At 37.5% G+C, this 18,384-nt stretch overlaps 1 protein-coding gene across 2 annotated transcripts in view; it reads left to right on the top strand.

The window, feature by feature from the left end:
* osbpl2b (oxysterol binding protein-like 2b) overlaps window positions 1-18,384 on the top strand; it is a 74,033-nt gene that overhangs the window by 41,636 nt on the left and 14,013 nt on the right. For both annotated transcript variants that reach the window (XM_078418706.1, XM_078418707.1), the window contains 9 exons: window positions 740-863; window positions 1,091-1,166; window positions 2,338-2,472; window positions 3,689-3,786; window positions 8,541-8,723; window positions 11,731-11,838; window positions 14,079-14,168; window positions 15,888-16,011; window positions 17,016-17,144. In XM_078418706.1, coding sequence (XP_078274832.1) covers window positions 740-863; window positions 1,091-1,166; window positions 2,338-2,472; window positions 3,689-3,786; window positions 8,541-8,723; window positions 11,731-11,838; window positions 14,079-14,168; window positions 15,888-16,011; window positions 17,016-17,144 — 1,067 coding nt within the window. The remainder of the gene's footprint in view (window positions 1-739; window positions 864-1,090; window positions 1,167-2,337; window positions 2,473-3,688; window positions 3,787-8,540; window positions 8,724-11,730; window positions 11,839-14,078; window positions 14,169-15,887; window positions 16,012-17,015; window positions 17,145-18,384) is intronic.

Raw genomic sequence — 18,384 nt, 5'->3', positions numbered from 1 at the left:
GCTACTCTTGACTGAGGGAAAACTGGTTCTTAACTGAGGGAAAACTGTTCATATTCATCTGAACTACGAGTCAGTATACTGCATTGATAGATTCTGACAGTTGTGTGATAGAATCCTTATGGCCTCACCCAAGATCATCAGGATTTGATTCCAAAGGTTATTGTTAATTTTGTCGAGTTGATCATGCAGTTAGAACTATGTAGAATGTCTATCTTTATCTGTCCTTCATAAGGAAATAAACTAGATAACTGAATGGTGTCCATCCTCGTGTGTTAACCCTGTTTCTCTTTCCATAGATGCTGCCTGACCCCCTGAATGTTTCTGCCATTTTCTTTATTTTTCACCTAACTCTTGGCATTGGCAACCTTTTATTAACTTATTATGGTTTGTCTTAATCATCTTGTTTTGTCCTCCACTGGCACTTTGTTTTATTCATGAATTTTTAATTGGTTAGGTTAATTTATTATTGTTTTAGTGTAAATTGGCAGCTTCTGTCAGTTAAAAAGAGATCAATCTGTAGCTCTGGCTGAAAATAAAGAGGAGTTTTCCCAAAAAGAAATTAATGTCCTGAAGGAACAGTGAATTGTATTTCCTGGTTGGGCAAGATGATTATTTGAATTGTCTCTTAACTTTTTTAAATCTTTTACCTTTTGCAGAGTGATTTTATTTGATTAACTTGGTAATATCTAACTAATAATATTAACAGGAGAATTGATTATATGTTATTACTATTATGTAGGTTTTGAATCAGATGATTCTGAAACGAGATTGGAGAGTTTTTCCAGCAAAAGTGGAAGCAGCTCATCTGAACAGAATGTTCATAACCAAGATTTGACCCAAGAAAATGGAATTAAAAAACATCGGTGAGTTCATCTGGCATGGAAAACTGTCCAGCTGACCATTCTAGCCAATTGAGCAAGAAATAAAGATGGAGCAAATTAGTTGGATTGAATATTTTTCTTCGATTAGGATGGTTTCCTTAGTTATTTGAAATCTTCCTTCTGTTTTGTTGTTGGTAATGAGGGTGAAATATTCTTACTTTGATTTGAGTCTGCTATTTATAACCCATCTACATTTTCTTTCCCGACAGAACTGCATTACCAGCTCCAATGTATAGCAGAAATCAATTAAGTTTGTGGAGCATTTTAAAAAAATGCATTGGATTGGTGAGTCCATACTGAGTGATCTAAATCAACTTTATAAATTTGAAAAATACTCATATTTCCACTCTGATATTTCTAACTTCAGAATTATTCTTGACCTTGAGGTCTGTTGATGTTCTTGTTATTGTTAAAATAAATTGTTAATTTTCTGTACTTTTAATTGAATAATACTTTTAAATTGTATGATATTCCTCAAATGCTTTCACTCTGGTGCTCTTTGTGATGAGGATGCGTGCAAATTATTGTGTGCAAATCCTCTTGCAATAGAGATGAACATACCATTTTGCTAATTTCATTGCCTGTTGAGTCGAGATATTAAATTAGATCCGTATACGAAGACACCCAAGTCCCTCTGCACACCAATGCCTTTAAATGTCACACTTTTTTTAGAGATACAGCACGGAAACAGACCCTTCGGCCCACCGAGTCCGTGCCGACCAGCGATCCCCGCACATTAACACTATCCTACACACACTCGGGACAATTTACACATACACCAAGCCGATTAACGTACAAACATGTACGTCTTTGGAGTGTGGGAGGAAACCGAAGATCTCGGAGAAAACCTACGCGGTCACGGGGAGAATGTACAAACTCGATACAGATGGCACTTGTAGTTGGGATCGAACCTGTGTCTCTGGCGCTGCAAGATCTGAGGCAGCAACCCTACCGCTGCGCCACCTTGCCGCCCACATTATTTAATAAATAATATTCGACCTTTCAGTTTGTTCAGCCAGAATCTTACTTACCAGTTATCTACCTTTGTTACATTCCATCTTATCAATTTGACAATGGACTTAGCCTGTCCATATCCTCATAAAGATTTTCTGCAGCATCCTCGTATCCCACCTGCTATCCATCAGGCACGATGCAATTGCTATTCGTTATTTTTCTTTGAAGTTTAAATGACTACTTCTTTGGCTCAGCGTCAACTTTTGACTCTGCACACTTCAGGGATTCGGATGTTTACCTGTTTTAAAATGTAAATATTAACATTTTGAAATGACATTAAAAAAAAATCTAAACTCAAATGGGGCAAGAATACAAGGATGAATTGTTTTATATTCTATATATTAAAAGGCATTTGCTTTGATCATTAGTTGACAATATTTGCAAAAATACTCATTTACGGTTGACTTCCTGAATCTTAACACAAAATTTGATGTTTTTTTAGGAACTGTCAAAAATTACTATGCCTATTATATTTAATGAGCCTTTGAGCTTTCTTCAACGAATTACAGAATATATGGAGCACACGTACCTTATTCACAAGGCCTCTCTGCTTTCTGATTCAATAGAAAGATTACAGGTAGGTATGCTTTATAAAGATGTAATTTAAGGTGTGAACAACCCCAAGATCAATTTGGCTGGATCTTTTGTGCTGAAACATTTTCATTAAGAAAATGTTGCTGTGCAAGGAAGACAACCAAGTGCAGTGGGAATGCCAAGAACATGTAGCAGTGTTTGCAGGCAAGATGTTTGATATGAGATACCCTTATACACAAGAAAATAGGAGTAGGAAAAGGTTACCAGATCCCTCTAGCCTACCCTGCCATTTAATATGGTTGAACAATGCTGGCCTCAACTCTTCTTCTGTGCCAGTTCTCCATAATGTTCTCTTTCAAATATTAATCTCCCTCAATCTTAGCTATATCTAACTATCTGGCCTCTTATCCTTGGGGGCAGTGAATTCCAAAATTCATAATCCTTTGAGGAAATTTCTATTCACATCAGTTTTAAATGACTGGCCCCTTATTTTGTAGCTATGTATACTTGTTTGTGACTATACCATTAGAGGAAGCATCTCAACATTTACAATGTCAAGTCCCCTTATGATTTTGGATGTTTTGAATGAAGTCATATCTCATTCTTCTAAACTTTATAAAGGATTACACACCCTGCAATGCAGATGCTGTCTAGCATCTCTCTACAGGACAACCTTCTCATCTCAGAACTTGGCCTCGTGCATTCTTTTTAGACATCCTCCAATGCTGTGCACATTATTCCAGACAATATTCCATGCTGACCTCACCAAAACCTCGCTTAAATTCTATCTCCTGTGCTATAAAGACCAACATTCCGCCTTCACCACTTGTTGGACCTGCCAGCAAACCTTGTGATTCATGCACTAGAATACCTGGATCTCTTCAAACTTTTCTCTCCAACGTAAAAAAATGTTTTAATTTCTCTTACTGAAGTTACATGACCTTATATTTCCCTCCCCTCTCACCATCTGCTGCTTCTTCCTGTCAGCCGTTGCTTTGGCCACTTCGCTGCTGCCTCCTCCTGCCACTTTGTCCATTCTGCTCCTTTTCTATTTTCTAATCTTCTTGTTCCCTCCTGAAATTTAGTGATCTTTGAAAAATTGATACCAATCCATCTTTAAGTTACTCTTTTGAAATACGGTACATAGATGTATTTAAATGTACAGAAATAACTTGTCATGAACAAAACATAAATTCAGTTTAAATGAGCCATTTAACACACACTATTGCAAACTTGAAAGCTTTTTGTATTTGCCACAGACGGTAGCTGCATTTGCTGTTTCTTCTGTTGCTTCACAATGGGAAAGGACTGGCAAACCATTCAATCCACTTCTAGGTGAAACCTATGAACTGAGAAGGTAAGATGCACACAGCAACATTTGGAAAAATGGTCTGCATTAATTTTTGTTGCTTCCTTTCTCTCCTTTTTGCTACCAATGTAAATGTTGTAATTGGAAAAAAACAATGAGTTGATCTTTTAAATAATAAGCAACTAACATTCAGTATCTTTTTTTGAAAAAAACCTATTACCCATCTGTGATCTATTTTTAGTAAACTATATATTGAGATAAATGGTTATTGGTATTCCTTTATTCATGATATGGTAGCGTTCAAGGAAATGTTTTGTGAAGCAAAAAGTAATTGAAAAGGCCTTTCTCATTAATTTCAATGTAAAGACTCGGGTTGTACTCCAGGAACACTTAAAATAAAATAAATCAACACAAGTAGGAAAGTGATATTTTATTAAATTAAGAGTCAGAGTTATACAGTCCAGAAACTGACCGTTTGACCCAACTTGTCCATGCTGACCAAGTTGCCTACCAGGGATAATCCTGTTTGGATGCATTGCGCACTCTAAACCATTCCTATACAAATATCTTCTAAAACATTGTAATTATACTTGTGTCTATCCCTTCCTCTGGAAGGTTATTCAACATACCCACCATTCTCCGTGTGGCAAAAGTTGCCCCTCGGATCCCAATTAAATCTTTTCATTTACCTTAAATCTATGCACTCCAGTTTTAGACTACCCTATCCCGAGAAAAATACTGCATGATCATCCACCTTATCTATGCCCTCATGATGTTATATACCCCTATAAGGTTGCTCTTAAGGTAATTAAAAACAGACATAATTTACCCTGTTATTGTACTCGCCAAGTGAAAGAAGATACTGGGAGGATCTTGATGTGTAAAGAACATTTTGTGTAGTGGGATAATCTGGAACTGCTTTAAATTATAAGGCGTCGCCCATTTAAGAAGATAATGTGAATTTATTTTTTCTTAGTCTTGAGCTTTTTCTTCCTCAAATACTGGTCGAAGCAGAATCTTCTTTGAGGCAATTTCTGGTTAAATTAGGGAATAAATGATTACTGCAGATAGGTGGGAATGTGGAGTGACGTTGCAATCAAATCAGCTATGATCTTGTTAAACGATAGAGCAGTTGTGAAGGTCCAAGTCATCCAATTCTGTTAATTTATACAGTTGTAGCTTCACATTTAGGTGGTAGTGTTGACTTTGTATATTGATGTGCAACAGGGGAGGTTGGACTCAGAATTGTTAGTGTTTGAAAGACAGTATTTGTGCTGAATCTGAGCTTGGAATTTGCAATGTTAATGGAGAGGGATCTCTCTGTGATGGTTCTTAGATGATGATGAAAAGGCTTTAAGAAGGTGTTTATGACAGCATGCACAGCTAACTTTTCGCCTGATAATGCCTCTTGTACCAAAATGTGGCATTTTCTTTCATGCAGCCATTTCTAATGCCGCTTCTCATGTTGGGATTATCATATTTGAAGTTGGCCACTTTTCTTCTCAATATTGAAGAACACTTCTGAAAGGTTTGAGTCATTGAATCACACAGCACAGACATGGACTCTTTGGTTCAATTTGTCCATGCCAACCAAGAAGCCCAGTCTGAGCTGTTCTTGTTTGCCTGTATTTGGCCCATATCCCTTCAAATCTTTCCTATCTATGTACCTGTCCAAATGGCTTTTAATTGCTGTTATTGAACCTGCTTCGACAACTTCCTCTGGCAGCTCATTCCATATTCCTACCACCTCTGTGAAAAGGATACTCCTCTGATTCCTATTAAATTTTTCTCCATTCATTTTAAACCTGACATATAGTTCATTGCCCCACCCTGGGGAGAAAAGACTGTACATTCACCCTATCTATTCCCTTCAAGATTTTATGTACCACTCTAAGATCACCCCTCAGCCTCCTGCGCACCGTGGACTAAAGTCCTATCCTGCCTAATTTCTATCTATAGCTCATGCTGTTAAGTCCTAGTAACATTCTCATAGATCATGTCTGCACTCTGTTCAGCTTAAAGGCATCTTTCCAACTGTAACATATTCCGTTGCTTCTATACTGAATTTCCTGACTGATGAAGGCCAGCATGCCAAAAGCCACCTTTGCCGCCCTATCTATGTGTGAAGTTATTTTCGAGAAGCTATGTGCATATACTCCTAGATCCCTCTGCACTACGACATTCCCTAGGACCTTGCCATTCATTGTGGAGTTTCTGCCCTGGTTTGAATTGCCAAAATTCAATACCTCACACTTATCTAAATTAAATTCCATTAGACATTCCTCGACCCAGTTGATGAAGATCCCACTGTAATTCTTACTAATCATGCCTTGTAATTGTTGATTTAGAGATGACAAACCACAAAGGGCTCAAAACGATCCCTGCGCCACACCGTACAGTACAAGCTTCCAGTCACAAAATTAACCTTCCTCCATCACCACTGTTATCTTCTTACCATTAAACCAATTCTGTATCCACTTAGCTCTCCCTGGATCCCATGCAATCTAACCTTCCAGAGCAGCCTACCATGCAAAACCTTATCAAAGACCTTGCTGAAGTCCACATCTTCTGCCTTGCCCTGATCAACCCTTTATGCTGCTGCTTCAAAAAACTCACTCATATTCATGAAACATGATTTCCCATGCACAAAGCCCTGCTGACCACCTCTAATCACTGCTGCCTTTCCAAATGCCTAGATATCCTATCCCTCCGAATCCTCTCCAGTAATTCTAGTACCACAGATGTTAGGTTTACTAATCTATAATTTCCAAGTTTTTCTTTGCAAACCTTCTTAAATAAAGGTCCAACATTGCGGCACCTCACCCATGTCAAACAATGATTTGTATATCTTAGTCAATTCCTCCTCTGGTTTCTTCCTAGACATGAATATGTCTGATCACGCCTTTTATCTATCTTCACTTATCTTAGAGTGTTCAGCATCACCTCCGACTAATGCATACTGTCCTCAAAACATCATTAATTTTCCCATGTTCCCTAGTTTGAGGTCTTTCTCCACGATTAAAAATGGAGGACATCTATTTACTGAGGACTTGGCTCGTCTCCTGCAGCTCCTTACATAAATGCCTACTTTGGTTTCAGAAGGGCTCTACTCTCTTTAATTCTCCTTTTCCCCTTACCTAACCCATACCACCTCCTCTTGCCTTATCTCTTGAAGATTCCTTCTTGCCTTATCTCTTGAAGAAGGAATGAGTAGGTTAACCTATGATAGGCGTTTGTTGGCACTGGGCCTATACTAGCTGAAGTTTAGAAGAATGAGGGGGGGACCTAACTGAAACATATAGAATAGTGAAAGGGTTGGATAAAGTGGATGTGGAGAGGATGTTTCCACTAGTGGGAGAGTCTAGGACTAGAGGTCATAGCCTCAGAATTAAAAGATATACTTTTAGGAAGGAGATGAGGAGAAATTTCTTTAGTCAGAGGGTGGTGAATCTGTATAATTCTTTGCCACACTCGGCTGTAGAGGCCAAATCAATCGAGGCAGAGATAGATAGATTTTTGATTTGTACAGATGTCAAAGATTATGTGGAGAAGGCAGGAGAATGGGGTTAGGAGGGAGAGATAGATCAGCCATGGTTGATTGTGGAGTAGACTTGATGGGCCGAATGGCCTAATTCTACTCCTATCACTTATGACCTTAAGGTGGGATCCTCAGAATATCTGGGGTCTTTGGGATCCATCTTGTAGGCAGCACAGAATAAATTATGATAATCCAGATTATAAAAGGAACACTGTAATCTTGACAATCCTGATTAAAGCAATATGACCTCTAAGGAAGAATGAAATCCATATTGTAGTGATTGGCCTGCTTTTCATAAATTTGTACAATTGAGCTGATCTTGGCCACTCAGTCTCTCATGCCTGCTCCGTCATTAATAAAATACCATGGTGCATTGGGAGTTGAACCTTCATCTATATGTGGTAGGTGTCTTTCACTCCCTTGCTTTTCACGCATCTGTCTACATTAAAGATATTCAAAGCTCTGCTTCACCTTCCTTTCAGGAAGAGAGCTCCAAAGACGATGCTTTGAGAGATGAGATTCTGTTGTAAATGATAACTCCTACCTTTAAGTGGATCCCATGTTCCAGTTCATTCGACGGGTGGGAACATCCTCTTCACATTCATCCCGTCAAGAACTCTCGGGGTCTTAGTTTATAGTGAGAAAAGTTTTGTAAGTTGAGGAGTAATTAAAGAGCCGGTAATATGATAGCAAATATTTGCAAATCTATGGACATATTGACATCTACCACCAGGATTAACATTTGTTTTGAATTTATTTTATTTAATTTATAATGTTTCATCCTGTTAGTATTGATGCAGTTAAACTTTCCTTTTCCATATTTTATGACCTGGATCTTTGCTAGAATGTAACTACATAAAAGGAGGCACTTTGGCAGTCACACCCAAGGAATACCAATCTAAATGTTTATCCTTGATTTTAGCTTAATGAAGGTTGAGGTGTGTAACTCCCTCCTCCCCCCCCCCGCCATCATTTTTGCCATGTGCTATTTAAAACTTTGCCTACGTAACAGTAATTGCTCGTAAATCAACTGATTTCTTGTGCAGCAAAATTTTGAGGGAGATCTTAAGTGTATTTTCTAAACCACATAGCAGTATATGCAAGCGACTAACCAATCTGTTTCTCCTCTGTACCCACTAAAATTTGATGATTTGATTCCCTTATTCTGTTACAGATTTGTTGAGCTTTACAATTTAGAAGTTTTCAATAACTCTGCTTTAAAAATGCTACATGTTTTTCATATGACTTTGTTTTGTTTTGACAGGGAGGATCTTGGATTTAGGCTTGTATCTGAACAGGTTAGCCATCATCCACCAATCAGTGCATTTTATTCAGAAGGCATCAATAAGGATTTTGTTTTCCATGGTTCCATTTATCCAAAGCTTAAATTTTGGGGGAAGAGTGTAGAAGCAGAACCACGTGGAACTATCACATTAGAACTTAATAAGTAAGTATGTTTATGATTCTTTTATTTTCCTTCCTTTCTATTTCCAGTTTCAAGTAAGTGAATAAAATATTTATAATTAGTGTCTGAATTATAAATTGTGTTTATAAAGCCCATCTCAAAGACTCGGTGGGCATCATATTTAATTGACAAGGGAATTGGGCAATCGTCTTAACCTTCCCCTCCACCTATCTTCGTATCATCCGCAAACTTGGCCACAAAGCCTTCATCCAGATCATTAACATATAACGTGAAAAGTAGCGGACACAACACCGACCCCTGCGGAACATCACAAATCACTTGCCGCCAATTCGGAAAGGCCCCCTTTATACCCGCTCTTTGCCTTCTGCCAGTGAGCCAATCTTCTATTCATGCTAGTACCTTGCCTTTAATACCATAGGCTAATTTCTTTTGAGTTTTCTTTTCCTCTGGTCATCAATTTTGACAAGAAGTCCAATTGTCCATCTAATCTTCTCAACCTCCCATGATGTTTCTTACCAGCATGTTGGATTCATTTTCTCTTCTTGCCACGGTAGTTCAACCACTCCCTTTTGAATATTTGAGTCCTAGTACTTCAGTTTATTGTGCAAAATAACTCATCATTGCCATTTTAAGTAAAACATATTGTGTACTTCCTTTGTTCCTTTGACACCCTTAATATGAAGCAATGTTTTCTTCTCAATAGACAATAGACAATAGGTGCAGGAGGAGGCCATTCGGCCCTTCGAGCCAGCACCGCCATTCAATGTGATCATGGCTGATCATTCTCAATCAGTACCCCGTTCCTGCCTTCTCCCCATACCCCCTGACTCCGCTATCCTTGAGAGCTCTATCCAGCTCTCTCTTGAATGCAGTCAGAGAATTGGCCTCCACTGCCTTCTGAGGCAGAGAATTCCACAGATTCACAACTCTCTGACTGAAAATGTTTTTCCTCATCTCAGTTCTAAATGGCCTACCCCTTATTCTTAAACTGTGGCCCCTTGTTCTGGACTCCCCCAACATTGGAAACATGTTTCCTGCCTCTAACGTGTCCAACCCCTTAATAATCTTATACGTTTCAATAAGATCTCCTCTCATCCTTCTAAATTCCAATGTATACAAGCCTAGTCGCTCCAGTCTTTCAACATATGATAGTCCCGCCATTCCGGGAATTAACCTAGTAAACCTATGCTGCACGCCCTCAATAGCAAGAATATCCTTCCTCAAATTTGGAGACCAAAACTGCACACAGTACTCCAGGTGTGGTCTCACTAGGGCCCTGTACAACTGCAGAAGGACCTCTTTGCTCCTATACTCAACTCCTCTTGTTATGAAGGCCAACATTCCATTGGCTTTCTTTGTTGCCCCTTCCTATAAACTGAATTGGAATCTGAAATAAAGGTGCTAATAATCTCAGGCAAAATTTCCAAATCTATCCAGGGACAAAATCCCAAGGGAGCCATTATTTTCTCTTTGAATTCTTTTGGGATGCAGGGATTCATGCAAAACACAGGATAACACATTGCAAAATTTACAGTAGCAAAAAATGGATTCAATTATAATTTAAATTAGAATTTCAGATTGATTGATCCAGATACAATCACTTTTTGTGGCTCAAACTTCTGATTCTGATTTGTAAATCCTCATAATTTTGGCATAAAACGATTGCTATTTCCCTGTGTGATTGTCGTATACTTTTGTGCATATGTATGCAGTAATGCAGAAGTTCTTGCTGCCCTCAGTCTCACTTTGCTCTGCAGTTGGAGTCCACAATGGAATGCCAGAAATTGCAGTTTCCCACATTCATTGTTGGAAATCTCTTTCCAGAACCTGTGCTGTACAAGTGCATTTAATGTTTACATTTTAATTTATGTCAACATGTAGAATGGTCCAAGGTGCTTTTCTATACTTTATCAAATAAAAAATGATGATTGATCTCGGAGGGCAGTTGAAAAAGGTTTATCAAAGTCCGATTTTTAAGATGGAAAATGAGAAAGAAAGTTTTAGGGATATAAACCTTCACAATATGGGATCTGATTAGCTGATGGTATGGCTGTCAGTGGTGAATTGATTAAAATTGAAACAGCTTATCTGATGGTTGCAGATATCCAGAAGACATTACAAATAGTTGTCACTTTGTGACTTTCATGCCATACCTGCCTACAACTCGTGATGTGTTTGGTGAAGATAACATTTTTACAAATGTTTGTTTAAATGCTATTAACTTTCAATTCATTAATATTCCATGTGATTTTTGGGTATATATTTTCCACAGTCCATGCGGCAAATTTGATTATTGGCGCGTTTATTATTATTTCTTTTCAAATATGCCACTTTATTTCAGTAAACTTAATTTTGCTATAACGTTAAGAATTTTCTATATAGAAAATGAATGTTATCCTCATTCCACATAGTGACACACCAGCTCGATTATGTGCAGATCATCAATCATGATTTTAGATTGCATTTCACATTAATGGATGCGTAGCTCAGGGTATATCCTATTCATGTTTTTCAATTCAGTCACTTTAACTTTGGGTTTGGGATTACATGTTTTATTTTGGTACTGTTCCCTTCAAAAGTTTGTGTCTTTTTTCTCATGGGAATACAATCCACAATTTAGCACCTGTTATCCTCTACATTGTTGTTTGTCTTTAAGCAGCAAGTTATGTTGCTTGGCAAATGTGGGCATTTTTCACATTTTTTGTACAATTGAGAGTATAGAATGCATTATGGTAATTGTATACATTAGTTAAGCCAGATGGTGAGAGCAAAATGTTTAATTGTCAGAAGCAATATGGACATCATATTTACATCCCTTCAAAATGCCATAGGATTTAATTCTACGGATAGAATCTACATCATTTTAAACATATTAAACACCTTTTTAAATAGGTTTAAAATATCCTTAATCAATATTATGTGGAGTAGTGTGCTTTGTTTATTTGTGTGTGCATGGTTATGAGTGTGTGAGAGTACCTTCTGCAGCTATTTATAGAACAGCAGGCTATAATTTGCTTTTTGTTTTCAGGCATAACGAGGCCTACAGTTGGACAAATCCTTCATGTTGTGTACATAATGTAATAATTGGCAAGCTGTGGATAGAACAATATGGAACCGTAGAAATTACAAATCACAGGTAAACAATCAATAAGTACTGCTGCAGATATTGAAAATCATAAAAACATGAAATGCCAGAAATAGTGCAGCCTAGTTTGCAGAGAGAAAAAAATAATTTCTGATTTTGGACTGAATTCTGATCATCTCATGAGACTACCTGACTTGCTGACAGTTTCATCCAATTTTGTTTTTATTCCTAAGAGGTGTTTTTTTTTTCTAAGAGCTGTTCATATATTGTTCATCTTTAAGTAATTTACAACCTAGTAATTTACAGCCATAAAATGGTTGGCTTCTTTAGATAATTTTGAGATTTGTTCTTGTTTGTCAGAATTGGAAAATGTTCAGTATGTTTTTAAAATTTTAACTATTTAGAAATGCATCTTCTTATTATTTACGGCATCTGCAGTTGCCAGATTAATAAGCTATACTTTTATTAATTGTGGTTTTTCATTCAAATGCACATATTAATTTTAATAATCCATTTATGCCAAAGTTTTCTGCTTCAATTGTTTGTTTTATTCCATTAATAGGAGTTGGGTGCACAGATTGTTTGTAGTAATTGAAATGGCATCCTTACTAGGGTATTGCCGCAGTGGGGATCATTAGATCTTTGGTCAAGAATATTTACTTTAATTGGTATAATTATGGATCACCACAACATAGGGAACTGCCTTTTTAACCAATATCAATATAAACTTTAAACATTTATATTATAGTGAGGCTGTCTGGTTCATTGTTCTATGGCAGAGGTTATTGAGTTAGTGTCATTCTCTTCTGTACTCCAGGATTTTTTTTGCTTCATTTAAACAATTACTTTTTTGAAATTTATTTCTATCACTTTTTCAAACAATCACATCCATACTATAGCATTTTATTGCATCTAATTTCTCCTCTCTATTAATTCACCTATGAATTTAAATTGATATCTTCAGTTACAATTTTTCCTTTCAGTTCAAATTGTTTCTCTTTCTATGAAAACTGATGATTTGGAACTTCTATCAAATACTCCTTTAAACGCTGAATGCGGAGAACATTCAATTTTACTACTTTATTGATGACATTGCTTTATCAATGAAATTGCTTTATCAATTACATACTAATCCCGACAGTATCAAATCTTGTAACTAGAGAAAAGTTTAATTGATTTTGAATATAACTTGGGCAGCAGTTGGAGAGATTATTGAGTGATAAATGAATCGTGGGGTGAAATGTTAGGATGATAAGATGGTTAAAAGCCATCTGGGTGATAACTGGAGTAATTGCATAAAATGTTGAAGACCCAGTTTAATTGGCCTTCTTTATAAGCAAGTCATTTGACTACAGGAGAATTAATGTTGGGAAAGATGAGGATCAGAAACTTTGTCACTTGCTGCAGTTTGTTTCATCTCCTTCAATCTCCGAAGCAATGTGGAAATCAGCAAGGTCACCTTTCAGGCATTTGTATTGTTAATTCTTTCTTTTGCCAGTATATTGATTTTGGCAAATCATCAGAGTCAGACCACATAAACCGACTCTTTGGCTCGCTGGGTCCAAACTGACCATCAAACACCCATTTACACTAATCCATTTTATTCTCCCCATAGATTCCCTGCAGTGGAAATCATTACAGTTTCACTTGCATCCATTTTACTTGGGAGCTCAAAGGAGAATAGAGAAATGGGGATGATGGCATGTGACATCATCTCTGGTGCTCCCCTAATGTCAGCCCACCTTGTTGACTTAAATGTGGTGGCTTTTGTCCTTTTTATGCACCAGTTGATTTTCTTCCTTTTAATGCCTGAGCTTTGCTCTGGACATGAGGTGTTTGGAGGCTTTTCACTTAATCTACCAAAGTAGTGAAACAGGAAAAATATTTTAAAGAAAGTTTAATGGAGAAACTAAAACTTTTTTCCTGTAAATATAAGTAAAGTTGCACTGATATTTTATTGAGTTTTTGTTAGTTTTACTTCCAAACTCAAGTATTCTGAAATTACTCAAAAATCTAAATTCTTGATAATGTTTACCTGTTCAGTAGCTAAATGATGAAAGTACATTTCCTTACATTTTTTGTTAATATGTAATGCAAAAATTGTCAATTGACATTAATTATCTCATGCTCAAATTAGGAACAGTATAACACTAAAATAATATATAATAATTGTTGGATTTTTGTTTTATGTCATTGCTGGCCTGAAATATAAAATACTTTCCTCTGGGAAGTGTGTTCATTTTTGAGTTATTTCACAGTTCAACATGATGGCATCTTACATTTCTTTACAGTACTGGTGAAAAATGTTTGTTGCATTTTAAACCATGTGGACTTTTTGGAAAGGAACTGCATAGAGTTGAAGGATACATTCAAGACAAAAGGTTGGTTTGAAGATAATCCAAGCTATATTTTAATAATTGCAAAGAATATTCTTGAAAATACCTTTGGTTAAAATGCTATGCGGCACAGAGGAAGATTCTACATAATAACAGGATTTCCTCCCTTCTGTATTTCTCTATGTTTTTGTAGCTGAGAAAGTAGATGAAAGAAAATCAATTTGTGCCTTTGTGCCTAAATAGCATGTGATTTTTTGGGTACATTTTACATTATTTGCATTTGTTTCTGATGAAGTTCAACTTACTGAGAAATTGGATTGGGAACTTCCTGGTGTGATTGACCCTAATGCCATTGTTACTACCCATTATATTTTGAGTGCATAATGATATCATCAGGAATATTTATTAACATTTACATTAGAAATTGGATCAAAGGGCTGGAATTTGCAATTTGGGTTCTTAATGCAATGTTTAACAATGTGGATATTTAGCTGAAATTAATGAACTGAAAGTACTGTTTGTAGATCCTTCAACAGGTGGCCTGATGATGCTTCTGATCATGTGGTATCATGACCACCTGTTGTCACAAGGCAGGATTAGCCTGCCACATCCTCAGAGATGGGGGGCGGGGGGGGGGGGTGGGTATCCCAGGGAGATCTATGCCACGTTACCCTTCCTTCCCTCCCCAACCCGGTTTCTCATGACTACCCACCCACTTTGACCTCATCCATGGTAAATTAAGGATTCTACGAGATTCGTAGAATCTGACTACGCATTCGTAGAATGACTACCCATTCGTAACAAGGACAGAATCCCCCTTGTCCTCACCTTGCATCCCATCAGTCAGCGTATCCAACAAATCATCCTCCAACATTTCCATCACCACCAACGGGACCCCACTACTGGCCACATCTTCCTAACTCCTCCCCTTTCTGCATTCCGCAGAGACCGTTCCCTCCGTAACTCCCTGCTCCACTCGTCCCTTCCTACCCAAACCACCCCCTCCCCTGCAACTTTCCCCTGCAACCGCAGGAGATGCAACACCTGTCCCTTTACCTCTCCCCTCAACTCCATCCAAGGTCCTAAAAAGTCTTTCCATGTGAGACAGAGGTTCACCTGCACCTCCTCCAACCTCATCTATTGTATCCGCTGCTCTAGATGTCAATTTCTCTACATCGGCGAGACCAAACGCAGGCTCGGCGATTGTTTCGCTCTACACCTTCGCTTAGTCCGCCTTAACCAGATCACTTCAACGCTGCTATGAATCGGACAGAATTATTTTTTTCCAGTCTGCAGTATTGAGTGTGTCTGCACATGGGCTTGTTTTATCATCTATGATGATGAAGCTTTCTTAAAGCAAAGATGTCCCAATTTCACAATTTGGAGTAAAGCCATTGCCATTTCTTGGGTCTCCTAATGTAAAAGGTGTGTCAGTGACCATGCATTTAACTTCTAAGGCTCTGAAATGTTGCTGCTTGAGTCTCTCCATCACTCTTTACTCCAAGGACCCTTATAGCCACCTTTGAATAAGCTTTTTGTCACCTACCCCGACAGGTCCTAATGTTCCTTGATGTTAGAATTTGTGCTTTTATCATTTCTGTGAAGTATTATGGAGTATTTTACTACTCTACAGGACCTAAAGAAATAAAAGTTATTATTTTTCTCTGACAATTTGGGGAAATAATTCCCTGGTGTAAGGACTTGCTTTGGGATTTTTATTTCATTAAACTAAAACTATGTGGTGTATATTTTATTATTTGGCAGTAAAAGGAAGGTTTATGTAATATATGGCAAATGGACTGAGTGCCTGTGGTGTGTGGACACTAACACATATGAGACTTACAAGAAAAATGATAAGAAGGGTGGAGACCAAAAGAAAGCTAAAGAGGTAATCTTTTATTATCTTTGCATACTATTGAAGTATTACTGTTTCTTTGGGTGCCCATATAGTTATACATCTTAAAACAAGGAGTTGCATAAATTGTATTAAAAGCTGTTGTTTCTCATCCTGCTTTGCCGCCATAACTTTGGGGTTTCTGTTTTGACAGTTTTGACATTCAGGTGGTTCTGCTATAATGTGTGTTTCTGTCATAAATTGGATATAATGTGAACGATGAATTACGGAACACTATTTGTATTACGCTGGCTAAACTAGTAATGACACGATTTTGATCGTGAATGAGTGAACCACTTAAAAGATACTTTGGAAATTGACAAGCTTGAAAAAAAAAAAGCTGACTTACATTTAAGCCATTACCAGATGGCATTGTCTCTAAAGAACATGGCTGCTACTTTAGCTGCAGGGGGACATAGAAATTGGCAAGCAGTCATTTTTATTGACACTTGTACACTAATATTTCATTAAAAAATGTAACATGAGCCTTTAATAATTTTAGCTTGTAATAACAAGAATAAACATATCTATTTATAAAATCCTTTACTTTTGAAAACCCTGCGGGGGAAAATATAGCTGTTATTGTGATTCTGAAACACTCTAGCCCTGTTTCCTAATGCAATTTTACATAACACAAGGTTTCTTGGGAACACAACTATTGCATTATGACAGATCTCGCTGCAATGAGCTAGAAATGCCTAAAGAAATATGTATATTTTTTAATGAGAGATCCTTTTCCTCATTATTCTCAGTTCATAACCTGACTAAATTCATACAGTGCATAGTGTTCTGGGAGACAATGCAATTTGTGAGGTTTATGATGACAGCATATTGTTCTTTCATCCTACAGAGCAACCTGCACTGCTCTCTTGTGAAGGTTAAAACCCTTAGCCTTGCCAACATGGTGTTGGTTTAATATACACCTTGCCACTTCCCCCAACCAGGATCGATGTGCCTGAGTGAGTCATAAGGATTTTACTGATTTTTTTTTTTTCCAGACAGAGGATGTTGTACGAGCTGAAAATGATGAAGCTGACGACATGCCTGAAATCCAAGAAACTGTACAAGTTATTCCTGGAAGTAAACTACTCTGGAGGATAGCAGCAAGACCTTCGTACTCTTCTCAGGTAAAACTGGAAAGTCTGACACAGCTTGGTGTGGTGTGTATGGGTATGCAGTATGGCAACTGTTTGGAGATCAATAGATCAGCATCCCTGATAACAATAAACATTTTTTAATAAATACTAAACTTGCTGAGAATTCACTGCCCCAAGTCTGAAACACAATGTCCTGAAAAATAAATAATTGATGGAGTTGTAATGTCATAGAACTTGCAGTTGTATACTTTAGTGATTTGATATTTAAACTCCCAGTCGATGTTTTCAGCTGTTTGTGACTGTTGATTCTTTTTTGCTCAGAAAGTGGGCTGTGGAAGAGATGAATAAAATATGATGGATAAAGAATGAATGAATAAAATAGATGAATAAAATATGCAGCTTATCCTTAAAACATGGATGTTTAGAGAAATAGGTAGCTAAAGAGGGTCAATATTTGATAAGTTTGCACTAGATTAAAAAAAAATTATGATGAACTGTGGTAATCAAATAAAGCAGGAAAATTATAGGAAATGCCAATTAGTCTGCTCCACCATTTTTTAATGCAAACTACCCCTTGCATGATAGTGTCCTGAGATTTCCTTACAGATCAACAGATTTTTAGATTATTTTCTGAATATACACAGTGACCAAACCGTAAACCCATCTGGTGATAAGTCCCGGAATGGCGGGACTATCATATGTTGAAAGACTGGAGCGACTAGGCTTGTATACACTAGAATTTAGAAGGATGAGAGGAGATCTTATTGAAAGATTATTAAGGGGTTGGACACGTTAGAGGCAGGAAACATGTTCCCAATGTTGGGGGAGTCCAGAACAAGGGGCCACAGTTTAAGAATAAGGGGTAGGCCATTTAGAACTGAGATGAGGAAAAAAAAATTCAGTCAGAGTTGTGAATCTGTGGAATTCTCTGCCTCAGAAGGCAGTGGTGGCCAATTCTCTGAATGCATTCAAGAGAGAGCTGGATAGAGCTCTTAAGGATAGCGGAGTCAGGGGGTATGGGGAGAAGGCAGGAACGGGGTACTGATTGAGAATGATCAGCCATGATCACATTGAATGACGGTGCTGGCTCAAAGGGCCGAATGGCCTCCTCCTGCACCTATTGTCTATTGTCTATTGATACAGAGCTGAAAAGATTCACAACCATTTTGAATGAAAAAGTTCCTAAATTACACAAATTTATATTAAGTGTGCAACTTAGGCTTGTAAGTTCTTCTGTTAAATGAAACATTTTGCAGAAGAAAACGTTCCC

This window comes from Rhinoraja longicauda, chromosome 22 (genome assembly GCF_053455715.1).
Source record: "Rhinoraja longicauda isolate Sanriku21f chromosome 22, sRhiLon1.1, whole genome shotgun sequence".
NCBI classification, from domain to species: domain Eukaryota; kingdom Metazoa; phylum Chordata; class Chondrichthyes; order Rajiformes; family Arhynchobatidae; genus Rhinoraja; species Rhinoraja longicauda.
The sequence above is the reverse complement of the archived record's forward strand: the minus strand, read 5'-3'. Positions and strand labels throughout refer to the sequence as shown.